This window comes from Dendropsophus ebraccatus, chromosome 8, assembly GCF_027789765.1.
Source record: "Dendropsophus ebraccatus isolate aDenEbr1 chromosome 8, aDenEbr1.pat, whole genome shotgun sequence".
Taxonomy (NCBI): Eukaryota; Metazoa; Chordata; class Amphibia; order Anura; family Hylidae; genus Dendropsophus; species Dendropsophus ebraccatus.
The window spans coordinates 101,611,890-101,630,297 of record NC_091461.1 but is presented as its reverse complement, the minus strand read 5'-3'; the positions used below and the strand labels follow the sequence as shown (position 1 = coordinate 101,630,297).

General features: G+C 44.1%; 1 protein-coding gene across 5 annotated transcripts in view; it reads left to right on the top strand.

The window, feature by feature from the left end:
• Positions 1-18,408, top strand: part of ST3GAL3 (ST3 beta-galactoside alpha-2,3-sialyltransferase 3) — a 184,037-nt gene that overhangs the window by 66,064 nt on the left and 99,565 nt on the right. For 3 of the 5 annotated variants that reach the window (XM_069981268.1, XM_069981267.1, XM_069981269.1), the window contains one exon: positions 9,234-9,359. The exons of the other annotated variants lie outside the window; for them this stretch is intronic. In XM_069981268.1, coding sequence (XP_069837369.1) covers positions 9,234-9,359 — 126 coding nt within the window. The remainder of the gene's footprint in view (positions 1-9,233; positions 9,360-18,408) is intronic. 5 annotated transcript variants of the gene reach the window in all.

Genomic DNA, 18,408 nt, shown 5'->3' with positions numbered 1-18,408 from the left:
GACTAAGCCCAGAAAAAGGTGCACATATTTCCATTATAGTCGTTCCTCCTCTGACCAAAAAGAAGACCACAAGATGGATCAAAACTAAGTGGGAACATGGCCTACACTAGCAGATGCTGGATTTATATTGGCCTCTGCAGTCATTTTCCACAGTAGCCGGATCTTACATTGTAGTGAATAGGATTATATATTCCAGGTGCACAATGTGCCAGAAAACCAAGAAGCCGCAGTCAGGCCTATCTCTATCTCTTGTGGTTTTGTCAGGGATTTCTTATGGTTTTTCTCCATTGACTCATTGTGGAAAAACACTTAGCTGAGACTTGGTATATGGATGGAGATTTTCCATAGATGTAGTTCTCGGAACAGTTCATAAAACTGCAGACACCAAATGCGGCAAAAACAGCCTGTGTGTACTTGTGGTTATTACCGGGCAGGAGTATGAATACGCATTAACATTAGTGTTGTATCAAAGGACCAATAAAATAACACCACCAGATCAATTGCTGAATATCACAAGAGGAAAATCACCCATCCAGCGCTATGCTGAGACATGTCTGACAATGTGGTTGTTATGGATATATTGCCTAACTACTAGTCTTTTCACTGGGGTTCATAGCAACCAGTCTGCCTCTGCTTCCCTAGGTCTCCAATACATAATAGTCACCATATAGAGAAGGGGCCTGGAGACTTAACGGGACATAATTCAGCTATTCACCTCCCTTATCTGGGAGATATCTAGGTATATTAAAGGGGTAGTGCGGCGCTCAGAAATTATTCACAGAATAACACACATTACAAAGTTATACAACTTTGTAATGTATGTTATGTCTGTGAATCGCCCGTTCCCCGTTTCCCACCCCCCCCACCCGTGTACCCGGAAGTGTGGTGCATTATACATTACCTGATCCGTGTCGAGGGCCGTCCGCCATCTAGTGCCAAACGTTATCTTCGGACGGACGGCCGAGTCGCTGCCGCCCCTCCCCCCTCCGCCGCTTCACAACTGTGCTCAGCCGCGATTGGCTGAGCACAGTTATGCTTAGCCAATCGCGGCTGAGCATCGGATGACACTGCAGAGGGCGGCCGGCATTCGGGACAGTCGGAGCTCACTAAAGATCGGAGACAGGTGTCGGCACGTGATAGGTGAGTATAGCGCACCACACTTCCGGGTACACGGGTGGGGGTGGTGGGACACGGGGAAGGGGGCCATTCACAGACATAACATACATTACAAAGTTGTATAACTTTGTAATGTGTGTTAGTCTGTGAATAATTCTTTACCGCCGCACTACCCCTTTAAGTCAGAGCCGATGCAAGTGTGGAAAAAAGAGCTGGAATCAGAAATTATATTAAATATTTTTGCTGAAGAAGCTATATTCAGTGGTTAAAGGGGTTATAAAGTGCTACAAAAACATGGCCACTTTCTACCAGAGACAGCCCCACTCTTGTCTCCAACGTGGGCGGGGTTTTGCTGCTCAGTTCCATTGAAGTGAATGGAGCTTAATTGCAAACCGCACCTGACCTGGAGACAAGAGTTGTGTTGTCTCTGAAAGAAAGTGGCCATGTTTTTGTAGCACTGGATAACCCCTTTAACCACTTACGGACATCTACTTATATAGATCATATTATCAGATTTATCTGTTTCTTTCAGAGCCCCCCCGTCCCATCTGTCCTTCTCTAGACTCTTTTGTCCTCCTCCAGACTCCCCTGCCCATTCTCTACTCCACTCTTCCCCCCCTTCCATACTCCTCTGTCCCTTTCATACTCCTCAGACCACTTTGTCCTCTCCTCTAGACTCCTTTGTCCCCTCCTGACTTCTGTTTCCCTCCATTTCATACTCCTTTGTCTCCTCCAAACCCCTTTGCTATATCCTTTACACCCCTGTTACCTCCTGACTAATCGATACTTCCAATTTCCATGTTTATTCCTTTAAAAAGGAATTGATTAAAAATTGATTAAATAGCCTTTTTATTGATCTTGTTGACAGAACGTCTTTCCTATGACATTCACGTGCCCTGCAGTATGTGGCAACGCGAGGATTTCATGAGAGACGTGGCTGAGAAAAGTAGATGTAGAAGGATGATTTTGGATTTTTTTTTTTGACCACTGTGCATAATGGATTTGTTAAGCTATTGGGAGGCTCCAGGGACTTATTTATATGCTGGAATAAATCCAGTCCGCAATCACATAAGGAGTCGTTTATAGGTGCAGCCAAGATGGGCTTGGAGGATGCGCAGTATGGATGACAGCTCTCATTGTATGCTGGTGGTCAGTGGGGACTCCTGCCGGTGGGAGTGTACAGCGTAGGACGGTTGTATGATGGATGCTTTCTGACCTTGGTTGTGGTTGCTCCAGTTATTGTAGCCTATTGTAGTATGAGAATGTTCTATCACCGCACAACAACTGAAAGAATCTCTTGTGCAATCTTTCCGTTAGGAGCATATTATCATTTCTGCGGAGCATCAGTCGTCCTGATCACATGAATGTCCTGATGGAAAGAGGCCTCTGCCAGGTTCACACCTATGGCACTTCAGCTGCTACAAAACTACAACTCCCATCATGCCCTCACAGCCCAAGACTAGGGAACCCTGTTCTCAAGAAGAACACAGTGTCCATGTCCTGCATCAATAAATGATCAGGACAGAACCTAATATTGGATCATGTAAACCTCAAAAACATTCACATTTAAATACATAGGTTTTGTATGTTCTCTTTAGAAGAGCTGCTTTATAAACTTGTACTGAAAGAGTAGTAGATACTAGATGTAGTTGGTAAATCCGCAGTAAATGAATGTAAACCTGCCTGGGATAAACATATATCTAGGGCAGGCTAGAATGACCTCTGGTCTATTTCTGCCGACAGTCTTCGATGTTCTCAGTACTGCATCTATGGAAAACCACATCACAGTACCACATGTAAGGACTTCAATCAGTCCTGAGGTTTTTAATGGGAGAAAAAATGTAAGACTGGGGCAGGTTGCAGAATACTGGAGCATGTCCTGAAAACCACACAAGTTATTCATAGAAGCCCTTTCACCCCAGCGCTTCCTCCGGAATTCTCCGCGGTCATCTGTTTTTCTTTTAGGATTAAGGTCGATGAGTGACAGATCGATGAAAACATGATGGAATTTTTATCTTTTTCATTCAAAGTTTTGTGAAGAGCAGAAATTGAAAATGTGATTGTGAACATAACCTATAAAACCCTTTATAGGTCGACATGAGGGACACCAACATCTGGGGAGGCACTGGTTAGGGAAGACGGCTATAGAATAAAATAATGATGATCAGCCTGTACATAGTGATACTGGTGGACGTCATAGTGACATCATCGTGATGTGTCGTGACTCTTCCTACCAACCCTTTTGTTTAGCTGAATGCACATACAGTAAGGGCCATTTCAAATTAGCTGATAATTGGCAATGAGCGTTGCTAGAAACTCTCATTCAGCCAATAACCGGCCTGTGTAAAAGGGCCAGTGATCAGAAAACGCCCACTCATCGTCTGATCGTAAAAATCACTGTTTACCAGTCTCACATCTTCGTGTGTAAACAGGGAATGTGCAGCCATTGGCAATGTATTAAAATGGTTGCACAAACAGTACAGGGGTCTTTTGTGCGACCTGGCTTCTCGATAAGTTGTGCCTTTTAAAGGCACTGCAGGTGAGTGCCGATCTCGCTGATCGGCGCTCGTTGCGGCAAAGTCAGGTGATATAGCTCCCAGCTGCACCAAATACAACCCGTACATAGCTTCCCTACCGTATGTGCTGTATTTGATCTGTATGAGGAATTTGAAAAAAAAAAAGTTTGGTATGTGGAATTTTTTTCACAAGATCAAGACACAGCACATATGGTAGGGAAGCTGGGTCCATACGGTAGGGAAGCTGTGTGCTGTGTGTTTGGTGCAGCTGGGAGCTATATCGGCACAGTTGGGCTGACTGGTTCCCTTTTAAGTTTTAATAGGTAAACAAAATTCAATTCAACGTTTGAGTAGGTAAACAAAATTGTAGATTACCTGCAGATCCACAGCAAACTGCAAATGCATAAAAATAAAAATTGAGGGCTAATATACATGTGGCCATATGATGTCCATAAAACTTAAGCAACAGCCCATCCTATCCTCAAGCTCCAAGAACTTTGGCGGCTGGCCCATGTTAATAAGTTGGAGGAAGGCAAGATGAGGCCACAAGCCTCTCTGTATCCGGGCAATGGACTGAAACCTGAGACTCACCGCTAGCATCCCATACAGCCTGGAGGAGCCATCGGTAGAAAGATAATGTAGGTATCTCAGGCAGTAACATCAGCATTAATGCAGATTTGGGGAATATAGCCATCAGTCCTTGTTCTATAAATATACACCAGCTGGGTCACCCCAATGAGGAACAGTATTCTCCAGAGCTGTATCTAAGGCTTCTTACTCAGACAATCGTCACCATGTATTGGCAACGGCAAACCGAAGGAGCTGTCTACAGAAGGGGCATTCTTCCTTCTGGAGGAGTGTCTATTATGGCTAATCATTTTCAGTGCTCTCTTTTATGGGTGGGGCACTAACATTCTATAGGTGGCAGTAGGGAGCCAGCATACTTCTTTCCAGAGAACTTATTCTTTCCAGAGAACTTGGATCCTATCAGATAGCTCACTACTGTACTGACCCCCATTTCTCCTTGCTTCTATAGAATTCCAGGTGCTTCCCCTTCCGTAGAAAGTGTCATCTGACAACCACTGTGGTCTTCTTGTTGCCAAAATATAAGAAGCCGTCTTCAAAATCAGCAGACCATCACTAATGAAATAGCACTGCCTGTATGGGGCTTATATTTCACTTATATAAATGCATCCAGACAAGATCCCACTTGCGATAACTCTGTCGGAGGAGGATTACTTTACTGTAATGTGATTCAACTCAGAGAAGTGGCGGTGGAGCGCTATCGTAATGTTACAATATAAACTTCTCAGGGTTATTTACTCTTATATTCATGCTGGTAGACTGGAAATGTAGGCTGGAAAAACTGGATTAGATGGTTAGATCCCATGAGAATATGTTATTCAAATTGAGCGCTAAATCTTGGTTTAACCAGATCCTCTCCCTTTCTTATAAAAGTTGGTGGCTGATGGTTTCTGTCTAACACTGAGGAACTGTAAGGTGTCTATTGGGACTCCTCTAGTGGGATCAAGTCTTTTCAAATACTCGCCCACCTTAGGGTACTATTACACGGGCCGATTGCGGCCCGATCATTTTAGTAAACGAATGCCGATCTGCTAGATCGGAGTTCATATACTTGACCTATTAGACAGCCTGATAATCTGGTGGCAAGGGCTGCATGGACATCGTTAGTGATATCCATGCAGCCCTTGCCCAAGCACCTGATACCTTACCTCTCCCCGCTCCCGGCCTTCTCTCCTGTGCTCCACAGCTTCCTGGTTCCAGCGGCAGCAGAGTGTGAGTGACTTGTCAGCTGATAGGCCGCTCAGCCAGTCAGAGCCCGGGACTGACAGGCTGCTCAGGCACTACAGCCGACAGGATCGGGAAGCTGCGAGAGAAGATTGGGAGCGGGGAGAGGTAAGGTATCATCGGCCACGCATCACTATTGCACGACACGCCCACCGATTTTAGTTCCAATTCTAAATCAACGATCAGCCGATGATCGTTGTCACGGCTAATCGTTATCTCTGTTACACGGAGCAATAATTGCCTGAATCTGTCCAATTTGGACAATTATCGCTCCATGTAATAGGGCCCTTAGAGTTGTAAATGAAACTGTTGTGGGTATAGGTGCCATTGTAATTTTGCTGAGAGGTGTATCTGAAGGGCTTTTGCTGTTACTGTATAGCTGGGCACTATGTCTACTAGTCTATACCATGCACCATGTATGTGTTATACTTTATAGTAAGGATAATAATGCAGCTCGTAGCACAATATCAAGCACTTGTGAGAGAACAACTAGATTTCATCCTTCCACGTATGATAGATACTAAAACTAAGGGGCATAGTCTGTTAGGTTGTAGGTGTACATTCTGATCCTTGCAAGGAATTATTAGACTTCAGAGACCCAATAAGTTGCAGACCATCCAGGGTTGTGCCAAATCCTATATAAGACAGCAACTTAATTAAACTGAGGTGGAGAAGGAGATAAAGTAGTGCAAGGAGAGCGGAGTTGGGAGTGGTCCAGATGGGTGAACGTTCGAACAATTCCCCCTATAAAAGCATTGACGTAAACCGGTTTACTAGTGTAGATCCAGTGAATTTGTGTGAATTTCCAGAGGTGATCATATATATTTTATTTTGCAATGCAAACCATTCCCAAAAAATATTTTATGGTTGAAAAACATGGTGATCAAAACAGAAGATTTGGGGAGCGAAAGGCATCAGCATCTCTATAATATAACAAGTGTTTGCGTTGGTAGGTGATCCAGTGTGACGGATTACAGGGGGCAGGAGGAGGCGAGGAAGTGACTCATTTCATTAACATTGCTTTCAGGTAGCTGCCAGGTAAAAAGAAAAATCCAGAGAACTTCTATAAGTCAGGTGTGACCGGGGGCTGGGTTTTTAGGTTACGTAATCATCCTACATTCAGAGAATTCTCTTTATATTACCAAATGATTTTTGAGTAGCCGCCATGATTGTAAGCAATGGCGCCTCCCTGCCTGTGCTCCAGGCAGAGGTAACTGCGTCACAGCTTCTGGTGTCCTCTAACTGCAGCTGTGACCCCTTGGGGGACGTAGGAGGGGGATCAGGATGGGGACAGAATCCCTTAACTGACCTGGTACCTTGATGTCCCGCTGTGTGGAGCGTGCTGGTGCCGGTGTTTCCGACACAGGCCTCACTGCTTGTGCTGCCGGGGTGTCCTTGCTGAGCGCTCTGGCGCGAATATAACTGTCCAGGCTGCTCTGGAGCAGTTTAAAACGGAGGTTGCGGGTGCTTGAGTGGCTGGGGGTCTCCTGAGCCTTCATATAGCCAGGTGGGGAAACCAAAACAGAAGGTATCCTCTGTCTTGCCTCCTCACAGAGAGACGTCCTCACCACGCCATCACCAGGCAACGTCCCCCTACCAAATGATTTTAAACTTGGAATTTATCATTCCTGTTGTAACCTCAGCCTCCACGGTCTCTCCAAAAAAGGATGTCAAGTATGAAAAAATAGTGATTAAGAAAATCCCGTCACTCACCTAGTGAAGTTATGCTTGTTTATTATGTGCAAAACATCATAAAGTACTTGACGATGTTTTGCACATAATAAACAAGCATAACTTTATTAGGTGAGTGCTGGGATTTTCTTAATCAATACTACCCGCCACTAGCACCACCACCACAAAAGTGCCGTCTCCTCCACAATACAAGTATGAAAATTTTTTTAACAAAATGAAATTTTACAAAGTGTTTGTTATATGAGTTGTACTTAGAACATATCGAATAACAAATCAAAACCCACATGAGGCATGTCAGGGTCAAGACATTGACAAAACTCCTCCAATCCGCACAACATGTTTCGAGATCATGCCCATCTCTTTCTCAAGTGTCTTATGATAAAACACTTGAGAAAGAGATTGGCGCGATCTCAAAACGTGCTCTGTCCATTTCAATAAATTTTTTAGCATATTTTAGTAAATTTTACACTGTCTGTCCTTGACCAGTCTATCTGGACCTGCACGCTATGTTACCCAGTGTGGAGTGGAGAAGTTTTGTCGAATATTGAACCCTTGTGGGGTCTCTGGGAGTGGCTGCGGTCCACACGTATACTGTTGAGTGTTGTGCCTTGGTTTGCACAATGCTATCAGGTGAGACCCCCCTTATTAGCTGTTTTCTCCTGTTTTTGCTGTCTCTCACTACATTACACTATGGAGCACTGTTCTGTTTTGTATTGGGGTCAAGACATGTCTTTGCTCCACCATTTCAGGACCATGGAACATTAGAGGCATTAGAGGTCACTGAAGGTTACATCACATTATCACATTATTCAGGATTATTTGATTCCTTGCACTGAATATTTTATTGTGCGTTATTGCAATTTTACTTTACAGAAATTCACATAGAGTTTACCGAAAAAACCTGTACCACCTCTCGGTCAGACCTGAACAGCAAGTGCAGCACAGCAAGCGGAGAGGGCTCATGGGAGACCTGCCCAGCTCATGACCTGACCTAGGACTGACCTAGCTCTATGCAGTTCAGACACACATGTGATTTTATTCTACTCCTTAGAAATATACCGTATGCAGTCTCCTGTTTAGGATCCCCTCTATTAGCCAGAATAGAGATCTACTACAAAGAGTGTCTCCCACTCTGGAGGACTTAGTGTGTCCGTTCATTACATGTTACATCGGGCTCAATGTTATACCACATTATTCCTGTAGTGGCCGCTGCAGAAGAAAAAAGGAGTCTCCTACAGCAATGATTTCTAGGGGTTTTAGCTATGATGTGATCGAACTGACTGAATTTGTTAGTGGATCTTCACATTTTATTTTTATATTAATTTGGATTTAGTGGTTAAAAAAATACTAAACAAATACTATAACTGAAATGTATGAATGAGGCCAAATAGCCAAAGGGATAAAATAAATCCACAATGGAGCAGCTTACCCTAGTTCCCTATATCTTCTGTATCCGTGGTCACTACAGTGGTGGAGACTTCTCTTTGTTTCCAGTTTAGCAGATGTTTGTTTTTTGCTGGGGAATATAAAATCCATTATATACAGATGCCACCGCAGTACCTGCTGCATCTGTATTACAAGTTCTCATATAATATGATAAAAAACATCTGACTTCTTGCTCGCTCTTCCTCCTCTTATTCTTACTAAAGCTGTCTCCATTCTTCCTGATGCAATTTCCGGACTTCAGATAGGTATCTTAAGATGGAATGATAAAGTGGCTATAGGGTGGCAGATGTGGAGGTTTTCAGCATGTTGCGATATCTTTGATGAGTAGATATATAGAGTGGTTTTTATTAATCTTTCTATTTGTCCTCCAATCTTTCAGTTCAGCCATAGGATCCACCAATGTCCAGTAAAGAGTCAGCCCATTATCAGCTAGCCCTAGTTTACCTTTAGCATTTCAGGATACTTTCTAGCAAGGATCTGTAAGTTTCTAGGCCGTGCCCCGTAAGGTGAAGACATGACCAAGGTTACCGCTCAGAGTTGCTGCCCTGTCTTCCTCTCAGGCTATGCAGGCACATCTACCTCTGCTTGCTTTCTTACGCTGCCCTTTCAGCCTGGTTACTGAATTACTGAGGGAAAGATTTCCTTGTTAAACAGGACGGAGAGAGAGGAAAGCTGGGATCTCGACTCTTCCCACTGTGAGCCCAACGCACAATGTACCGGACAGAACCGAGTCCAAAGAGTCCAAAGACCCTGGGGTTGTTCCGGAATCATCAGTAATAAGTAGGTGTTTGAGGTCATTGTTGAATGAGTTTTTTTTTTTCTCCTGTCCTACTAATGAGCTTTACGTTGTGTGAATTGTAACTAACAATATTTGACACTTGCGCTAAATATTGAAACTATAATATAATAATTTTTGCAGTGTGGATCATACAGCGTGCTGGTAATAATACTGATCCCGTAGACAGCTGACACCATTACTGCAACGCCACCTCTAATCTCAAATGTACAGTTCATATGTGGAACTAAAGGAAACCTGTTATTACTTTAGGCCGGGTTCACATGTAGTGTATCCGCAGCAGATTTCACATGTCATCCAGCTGTGAGTATGTCAAAGTCAGTGCCCTTAACCCCTGCGCCCACTGCGGCAGGGCAACGCACTCATTGGCTGAGCGCCAGGAAGCCCCCGAAGCAAGCCAGAACGTGGACCCGGTAAATTATGTACCCGGGCCGCGGAAGGTTAAAGGCACTGACTTTGATATACTCTCAGCAGGATGTCAATCTTGCTGCTAGTATGTCATCCCATTGAACTGAATGGGAAGGTATCCGCAGCAGATTTCGCTACGAACTTGCAGCGTGAATCCGCTGCGGATATGCTACGTGTGAACCTGGCCTTAGGATGACCCCACCTCAATGGCCTTGACTGATAGATCTCTCTTTGTTTGGGTATTGGTAAGATCCATCACTCAAGGACAAGACAAGACAGAAGCCAGAGGGGATCACACTGAGGCAAAGCTACATTTCAGAGCCATTCTGCTGGTGGGGACAATGTATACATACACGACTTATCCTGTACATTCTGTATAGTACTTCATGGCTGCGCTCACTATTATGTAAAGTACACACAGTGACCCCACCAGAATAATAATGAGTGCAGCTCTGGAGTACAATACAGGATGTAACTCAGGATCAGTAAACGATAAGTCGAGTAAATTGTAAATTGGGAATCAGAGGTGGACGTGGGCTTTAGTGTAGACTCTGATCTGAGGTGCCCAGGCTCCAGCGTAGCCCTCACCATTCCCGATGATCAGGATTTTACAACCGGATATAGATAGATAGGTTCCATATTTTTCTATGAATCAGTTCATTGATTTTGATTTACTGCCACGTGTCTCTGATGGAAGTTTTTCTTTGTAATTACGCTTTGGATCTCCGAACTCTTAGGATTTGAGGGTCTTATGTTGGTTAAACTCAGTTGCTGAATACTGGTATTCATTAAACATCAGAAGTATGTGCCCCCCGGGGGGAGATGACATATTCTTTGGATCCGTAATGATGATCAAAGTGACTGGTATAGTCAATAATGGAAGCAGAACAACAGCCCCTGTGTAGGACACACAAAACGGATCCATGTTTGTCGCCAGTGGTTAATGCCACATAAATAGGATGTAACTCAGTGTACACAATATAGTTCTCTCTTCAGGCCTTATGTATCACAAAAGTGCATACATTGGGTCATTCTTCTTCACGTGCGCAGGTCGTGACATGGAGCGATGAATAAACACCATGTTATGAAAATGGCTCTTTTTTTATCTAGAGGGAAGTAATAGTGGTAATCGTGCCACTGCCGAACAACATGTAGAGCCTGGGGAAGGGGCTACGACCACAAGTATTTGCTTGTAACTGGTAAAAGATACAAGTCCCTAACAACTCCTAATGTGTGATAACGTGTGGTCATACTGTGGTAGTGCAGAATACTATAGGCTATGCTCACACAATGTCAAAAAAAGAGAAAAGGCTGCCTTTTCTATTTAAAAAGACGTCCGTGATTGAAGCAATGTAATTGACTTTAATGGAATGACTGAAGTCCAATGCACTCAGTGTATAAAATAATAATTTTGTCTGCGCAGACATCAAAATAATGATTGTTTTAATTTTTCTCGGACGTCTTTTGCAATCGGCGGACGTTATTTTTCAGTTTTTCTTTTTTCACTGCCTTTTCACTGTTGTTACTATTAAATTCAATGGACTTTTCAATTAAAAAACCTCAAAAGGGCAATTAGTCCTCCTAAACTAGAATAATGTACCAACAGCCGTCATCGCATTGACTGGCAGCCGAACAGCGAACTGACAAATGACATTTTAAACTCAAAATGATGGATATCTTTTTTTTGTTGTTATTAGAGATGAGCGAACTTGCCGTGGTTCGGGTTCATATGAACCTGAACTCTCGGCGTCTGATTCCCGCTGTCTGCAGCCTCCGTGAACAGGGTGGATACAGCCGGAAGACCGCCTGGAAAACTGGGATACAGCCATAGCCATAGGCTGTATCCCAGTTTTCCAGGCAGTCCTGGAATGAGGAACAGGACAAAGAGATCAAGATGCCAACTACGTCTCCAGATCCCCAAGATCTCAATTGGATAGATCACTAGAGAGCCAAGTCCAATCCATGAAGGCCGCTCCTCACACCTTACAGGATGCTGATACCACAGGAGACATCACAGGGATATGGGGTCCGCACCTCACACCTTACAGGATCTGCGGCTGATACCACAGGAGGCCTCACAGGGATATGGGGTCCGCACCTCACACCTTACAGGATGTGCTGCTGATACTACAGGGGACATCACAGGGATATGGGGTCCGCTCCTCACACCTTACAGGATGCTGATACCACAGGAGACATCACAGGGATATGGGGTCCGCACCTCACACCTTACAGGATGCTGATACCACAGAAGACATCACAGGGATATGGGGTTCACACCTCACACCTTACAGGATCTGCGGCTGATACCACAGGAGACCTCACAGGGGTATGGGGTCCACACCTCACACCGTATAGGATGTGCTGCTGATACTACAGGGGACATCACAGGGATATGGGGTCCGCACCTCACACCTTACAGGATGTGCTGCTGATACTACAGGGGACATCACAGGGATATGGGGTCCGCTCCTCACACCTTACAGGATGCTGATACCACAGGAGACATCACAGGGATATGGGGTCCGCACCTCACACCTTACAGGATGCTGATACCACAGAAGACATCACAGGGATATGGGGTCCGCACCTCACACCTTACAGGATCTGCGGCTGATACCACAGGAGACCTCACAGGGATATGGGGTCCACACCTCACACCTTATAGGATGTGCTGCTGATACTACAGGGGACATCACAGGGATATGGGGTCCGCACCTCACACCTTACAGGATCTGCGGCTGATACCACAGGAGACCTCACAGGGATATGGGGTCCGCACCTCACACCTTAAAGGATGTGCTGCTGATACTACAGGACACTGAGTCCAGGCGTCAATGGGTCAGCATGATGTTGTTTGACAGTGAGGCCTTATGTACACGTTCCTTTTATCGTAGAACGTTTGGAACGTGGAGCTGTACAGTGCATTCAAAGACCTCCTGGTATCTGTACAGTCCTGCAAAGAATTCACTCCCGGCATCATGTATCGATATAAGAGGTCTTTGATTCCTCTGTGCAGCTTTGCGGTCCCCACATTCTGTAATTTATGCAACGTGCGAACGCGGCCTGAGAGGTGTGTTTCTTAATGTTTTTGGCCAACTCACACCACATTTCTTAAATCTCCCGCATTGTATGTTATATTCACAGTCCTCACATTGTCGCCCCCCTTTTATGTATAAAGTTACAAGCTGTGAAGGATTGAGAAGTATTACTGGATGTCCCCATGTTGTCAGCACGTGAGCACCTGTCAGCACATAGACATGGAGCAGAGGAACAGACAGGGTTACGGCGTTCACTGTTTACATCTGTATGCCGTTTCTGGAGGAAGGTTAGGTTCTTATTATAAAGTGAGAAACTGAAGATCGACAAAGCAGCAGTGGTGAGTCTGGTGTGAGGATTTATGGCTGTTCAGGTGCAGACTGCGGTTGGAGCTGCGCCGGATCCTGTGGATTATTGCTTCATGTTTTTCACTTTCATGTGCTGAGATTTATGATTTGTAATCACCACAATAAAGCCCCCAGGACACGTTCTCTCTCCAATTCCTACCAGCTTGTGTAAACCTGCAATTACCCGATCCGAACAGTAGCGGCAGCCGCTGAGGGAACCTCGTGTCTGACGACAGCAGTAATAATAATAGAAATAATATCCTTAATAAATTCTCCATGATTTAGGTTCAGTCACTTTTTTCCCGACAGTCAAGAATGATCGCTGACATTTTAGGTGTAGCCAAGTAGTTATATACACATCAGGATCAGAGTCTTCTGGAGAAATTTTTACAGTTTCTGTTAAATTTGTCAGTAATTTGTCCGATGTACCTCGGTGCTCACAGAGAATTGGTGCTAAGACCATAAAAGTAATGGCCTCCACCTTCAGCCAGACAGGGATATGCTGGATATGTTCCTTCACCTACCTCTTATAAGTCATATCCACTTCTAGCCTAACACTAGGGACCCTGTAGGTTCATAGAATGGGTACAATTACAATCACTAATTCATCTTCGACAGGATGTTGTACAGACGCATTGAATTGTTCATAAATAAGTAATGTGAATATGTAAATTTTATATTATAGCTCAATGCAGGAAATGATCTTCCTCCCCTTCCAGGTTTTAGTTCCTTTTAGCAAGATAAACAAGCTTTCCAGGTCAATAATATAAATTTTTTATTTTGTCACCCAAACTTAAACTTGACGTGTTTCGAATGCATCAAAACACCCATAATCATGGCTTTATCTTTACATAATGAAATAAAAAGTGATTTTTATGGTTCTGGAGAGCTTGTTTGTTTTGCTTCAGTGCTTCGGATCCATGGTTGCTCTCCCTTTTAAAATTTCCGGGTGCTGAAGTTTCGTAATGGAAACGGTTGTAGTTCCCCTTAGGGTCCATTTACACAGAAAGATTATCTGATAGATTATCTGACAAACATTTGAAGCCAAAACCAGGAATGGATTTGAAAAGAGGAGAAATCTCATTTGCCTTATGATATGATCTCGGTTTATAGTCTGTTTCTGGCTTTGGCTTCAAATCTTTGGCAGATAATCTGTCAGATAATCTTTGTGTGTAGTCTGCTGAATCATTGTTACATAGCGCTTCAGCCTACACTAATAAAATAAGGAGGGGGATGCGGCTGCAAAAAGAAAAGAAAGGGGCGTAGTAAAGGAAGAGACACTTGCTTAGGGCAAACAGTATAGCTGTGAATTCACAGGAGAAATAGCCCGCCCATTTGTCATATATATATGGAAAGAGAGAAAGGATGCATATGTATAGAAATAGTTATTGGTGGCAATGCGATCGTGGAGGGTCGGCCAGTTATTCTGTCTGGGCCAGGCCTCAGCATTGCAATGACTCTGATCCCTGCTCGGCAATCCATAGATCTTGGCTGCAGCAGCCCAGAACAATACAAGACTGATCTAATCAATCAGTGCTATATATGTATACTGCACTGATCTCTATGAGTGCAGTTTTATTAGTCCCACACAGCCCCATAGACCAAAAATGTGTACAAGGTGTACATTTTTTAAAAGCTGTCAAATAAAATTAAAATTATGCAAGTTGCAATCGTATCGACTTACGGAAGTTAGATAACATGTCAATTTTACCATAAGGTGAACAGCGTAAACCACCCCCACCCCCCCAATAAAAATAATTGCGGGTTATAATTGCAAAGTACAATTTGTGGTGCAAAAAAGAAGGGCTCATGTGGGTCTGTAGGTGAAAGAATACAAGCCTCATTGCCTTTGAGACACAAGGAGGAAAAAAAAGGAAGTACAAAGCGAAAATTGGCTCTGTCCTTAAATGTTTAAAGACCAAAGATTCCTTATAGCAATAATTGGTGAAATGTTCAGAAATAATCAAATATCACAGCATTAACCAGCCAATCACAGTACGTATGGAAATAGCTAAAATGTAGTAGCCAATAGAAAGTCGCAGGTCCTTCATTCAATGCGTGACATTATTCACTCATATGTCTCCTAATGGCCAGTAGATGATGTCAGGTGATTATGATTTTGCCTCACTGACATAAATACAGATTTCTGCAATTCTAGCAATTTTCAGGCGCAACCCTAGCTCTCCTGATGGGGGCGTGGCAAAGCAGGGAGGAGGTGTGCCTAATTTATCAAGGTTTATACCTGGAAACAAATGTACAGCAGGCACAAATCTACACCTGCTTCAGATGAGGTATAGATAGTTAGGCAATGCCTACGCTGTGCCGTCCTGCTTTACTAAAAAGCATGCACCTCTTAGTAAATCTGGCCTGGAAAAGGGGGCGGAGCTTTAAGACTGGCGTATAAGTCTTGATAAATCCCCCCCTCAGTATAATTACAAGGTTATGTGATGCTTTACAGATACAAATATCCTGATGACTTGGAGGCCTCAGAAGGATTAGTCCTGTGACAGTGAAGGCCTCTGCCAGAGTGATTTAGTCCAGAACCTTTCATGACATGTGATGTAGTGAATGTAACGCACTGGTTTGATGGTGTTTCTTCGGAGAACATGATTGACTTCTAAGAGTTAAAATTATGTTTTTTAAACAAAATAAGCGAAAGCAAAGACCAACAACTACAACCACTATCTCCCCCGCTCCATGTACAATGATACACATTCTACAGTCTTAAAGGAGAAGTCTGGCTTAAACAAAAAAATTCAAGGCTGGCAGGAGGGGGTGGGGGTGCGAGAACATAATAAAAAAATTAATACTTACCTGTCCTTGCGGCCCTGTATTGCCGCCTCACAAGCTCGCTGACCACCGATGGGCTCCAGTTTCTCCTGGGTTTCATTGTCACCACAACCTGGTGCGAAGTGGTTGCAGCGGTGTCCTGCCCCAGTCACTGAGCATTAGTGATGAGCAAATCGGGTTCGGGTTCGAGTCGATCCGAACCCGAACGATCGGCATTTGGTTAGCCGTGGCTGCTGAACTTGGATAAAGCTCTAAGGTTGTCTGGAAAACATGGATACAGCCAATGACTATATCCATGATTTCCACATAACCTTAGGGCTTTATCCATGTTCAGCAGCCACCGCTAATCAAATGCCAAAAGTTCGGGTTCGGATAGACTCGAGCATGCTTGAGGTTCGTTCATCTCTACTGAGCATCATTGCTGAGTCGGGTCGTGACGTTGCAGGAGCCGGGGTATGTGAGTGGTTATGCGGCATTAAGAGGACAGGTAAGTGGATAAATAGATTCTGTAGATTATGTTCTTGCACCCCCTTATTGGCTCTGAATTTTTGGTTTTGGACAGACTTCTTTTTTTAGGGTATATTCACACGGGCGGGCTCGCAGCGAGATTCTCGCTGTGAGCCCGGCAGGTCCTGGCAGTTCCCATACACTACATACTTGCTGCGGTCTAAACGACCGCAGCGAGTATGTAATTATACCGCCCTTAACCCCTTCTGCTCCCCCGCTGTGTATATACTTTACCTGTCCTCGCTGCACGGGTCCGGCGTCCTGCTCTCCTGTCTGGCCAATCAGTGTGTTGCCCAGCCGCAGCCACTGATTGGCAGGGCGGGAGAGCAGGACGCCGGACCCGTGCAGCGAGGGCAAGTAAAGTATATACACAGCGGGGGCGCAGAAGGGGTTAAGGGCGGTATAATTACATACTCGCTGCGGTCGTTTAGACCGCAGCAAGTATGTAGTGTATGGGAACTGCTAGGACCTGCCGGGCTCGCAGCGAGAATCTCGCTGCGAGCCCGTCTGTGTGAATATACCCTTAAAGTTATACACATGGCAGATTACTAAGCAACATCCCCGGGTTATCCATTACCTGTCTTAGCTGAGAGTCCATGGGAAAATTGTGTAACAAGTGTGAGCTCATCTTTGCATTTGTCTGATCTATTGTTGACATATGACATCATTGTCTCCTGAATCCTGTAAGGCCGCACTCCCACACACCAAAGAACTTGTGGCTGAATAAACTATGTCCCATAAGGGTGTGTTCCCAGGTTTGCAGTTTACATAATAAGAGCCTAAGGGTGCTCTTACACAGTGCAGTTTCAGCTTTGTGGTGCAATTTTGAAGCCAAAACCAGGTATGGATCATAATGAAAGACATAATATTGAAAAAAAAAAACTTCCACTGTTTTTGTTTTTTATCCCATTCCTGGTATGTAGTGTAGTGGTGGCATCTGTTCATTGTGTTATCTAATTCATTATGACCACAAAACCTGAGCAAAACTGCATTGTTGAAGGGCACCATTACTGATTTTGTGGGCTTTTCAAATTTGTGCAAATTGACTGCCTGGGCTTTGCCTATGGTCAGCATTACCAGATTTCATTGCAGTTTTTATATCTTCTCATAAATGATCTAATGAAGCCTGGTAATGCTGATCACATGATGGAGCCTGGTAATGCTGATCACATGATGAAGCCTGGTAATGCTGATCACATGATGAAGCCTGGTAATGCTGATCACATGATGAAGCCTGGTAATGCTGATCACATGATGAAGCCTGGTAATGCTGATCACATGATGAAGCCTGGTAATGCTGATCACATGATGAGGCCTGGTAATGCTGATCACATGATGAAGCCTGATAATGCAGATCACATGATGAAGCCTGGTAATGCTGATCACATGATGAAGCCTGGTAATGCTGATCACATGATGAAGCCTGGTAATGCTGATCACATAGCAAAGCACCCAAAGCCAAATTAGATGAAATTGCAGAGCCACATAATTAATTAGGCTGTAATTATGTAAACAGAAAAGCAACAGAGCTGTGAAAGTCTGAACACAGACTCTAAAGGCCCTATTACACAAAGCGATAATCTGCCCAGTAAGGCCGATTCATCAGATTATCGCTCTGTGTAATAAAGACAACCAAGAACTCGGTTGATTGTTGTCTTTCAACATGTTAAAAAATCATCATCCACCTATGCTGCATGGAGTATCAATGCTATATATATATATATCCCTTGTTGCACAATTATCGAGCCAAATAATAGGCTCAGTAAGCAACCGCCTATCTAGCAGATATCGGACTGTTAGTCTAGATATTAGTCTAGTGACCTCCTCCCATATTTCATTAGTCTAGTGACTGGACAAGTGATTTACATGATGTGGTTTTCTTAATGACTTTGTTTATCCCCCTTCATCACCACATAATGTGCAGGATCCTTCCATTTAGCTT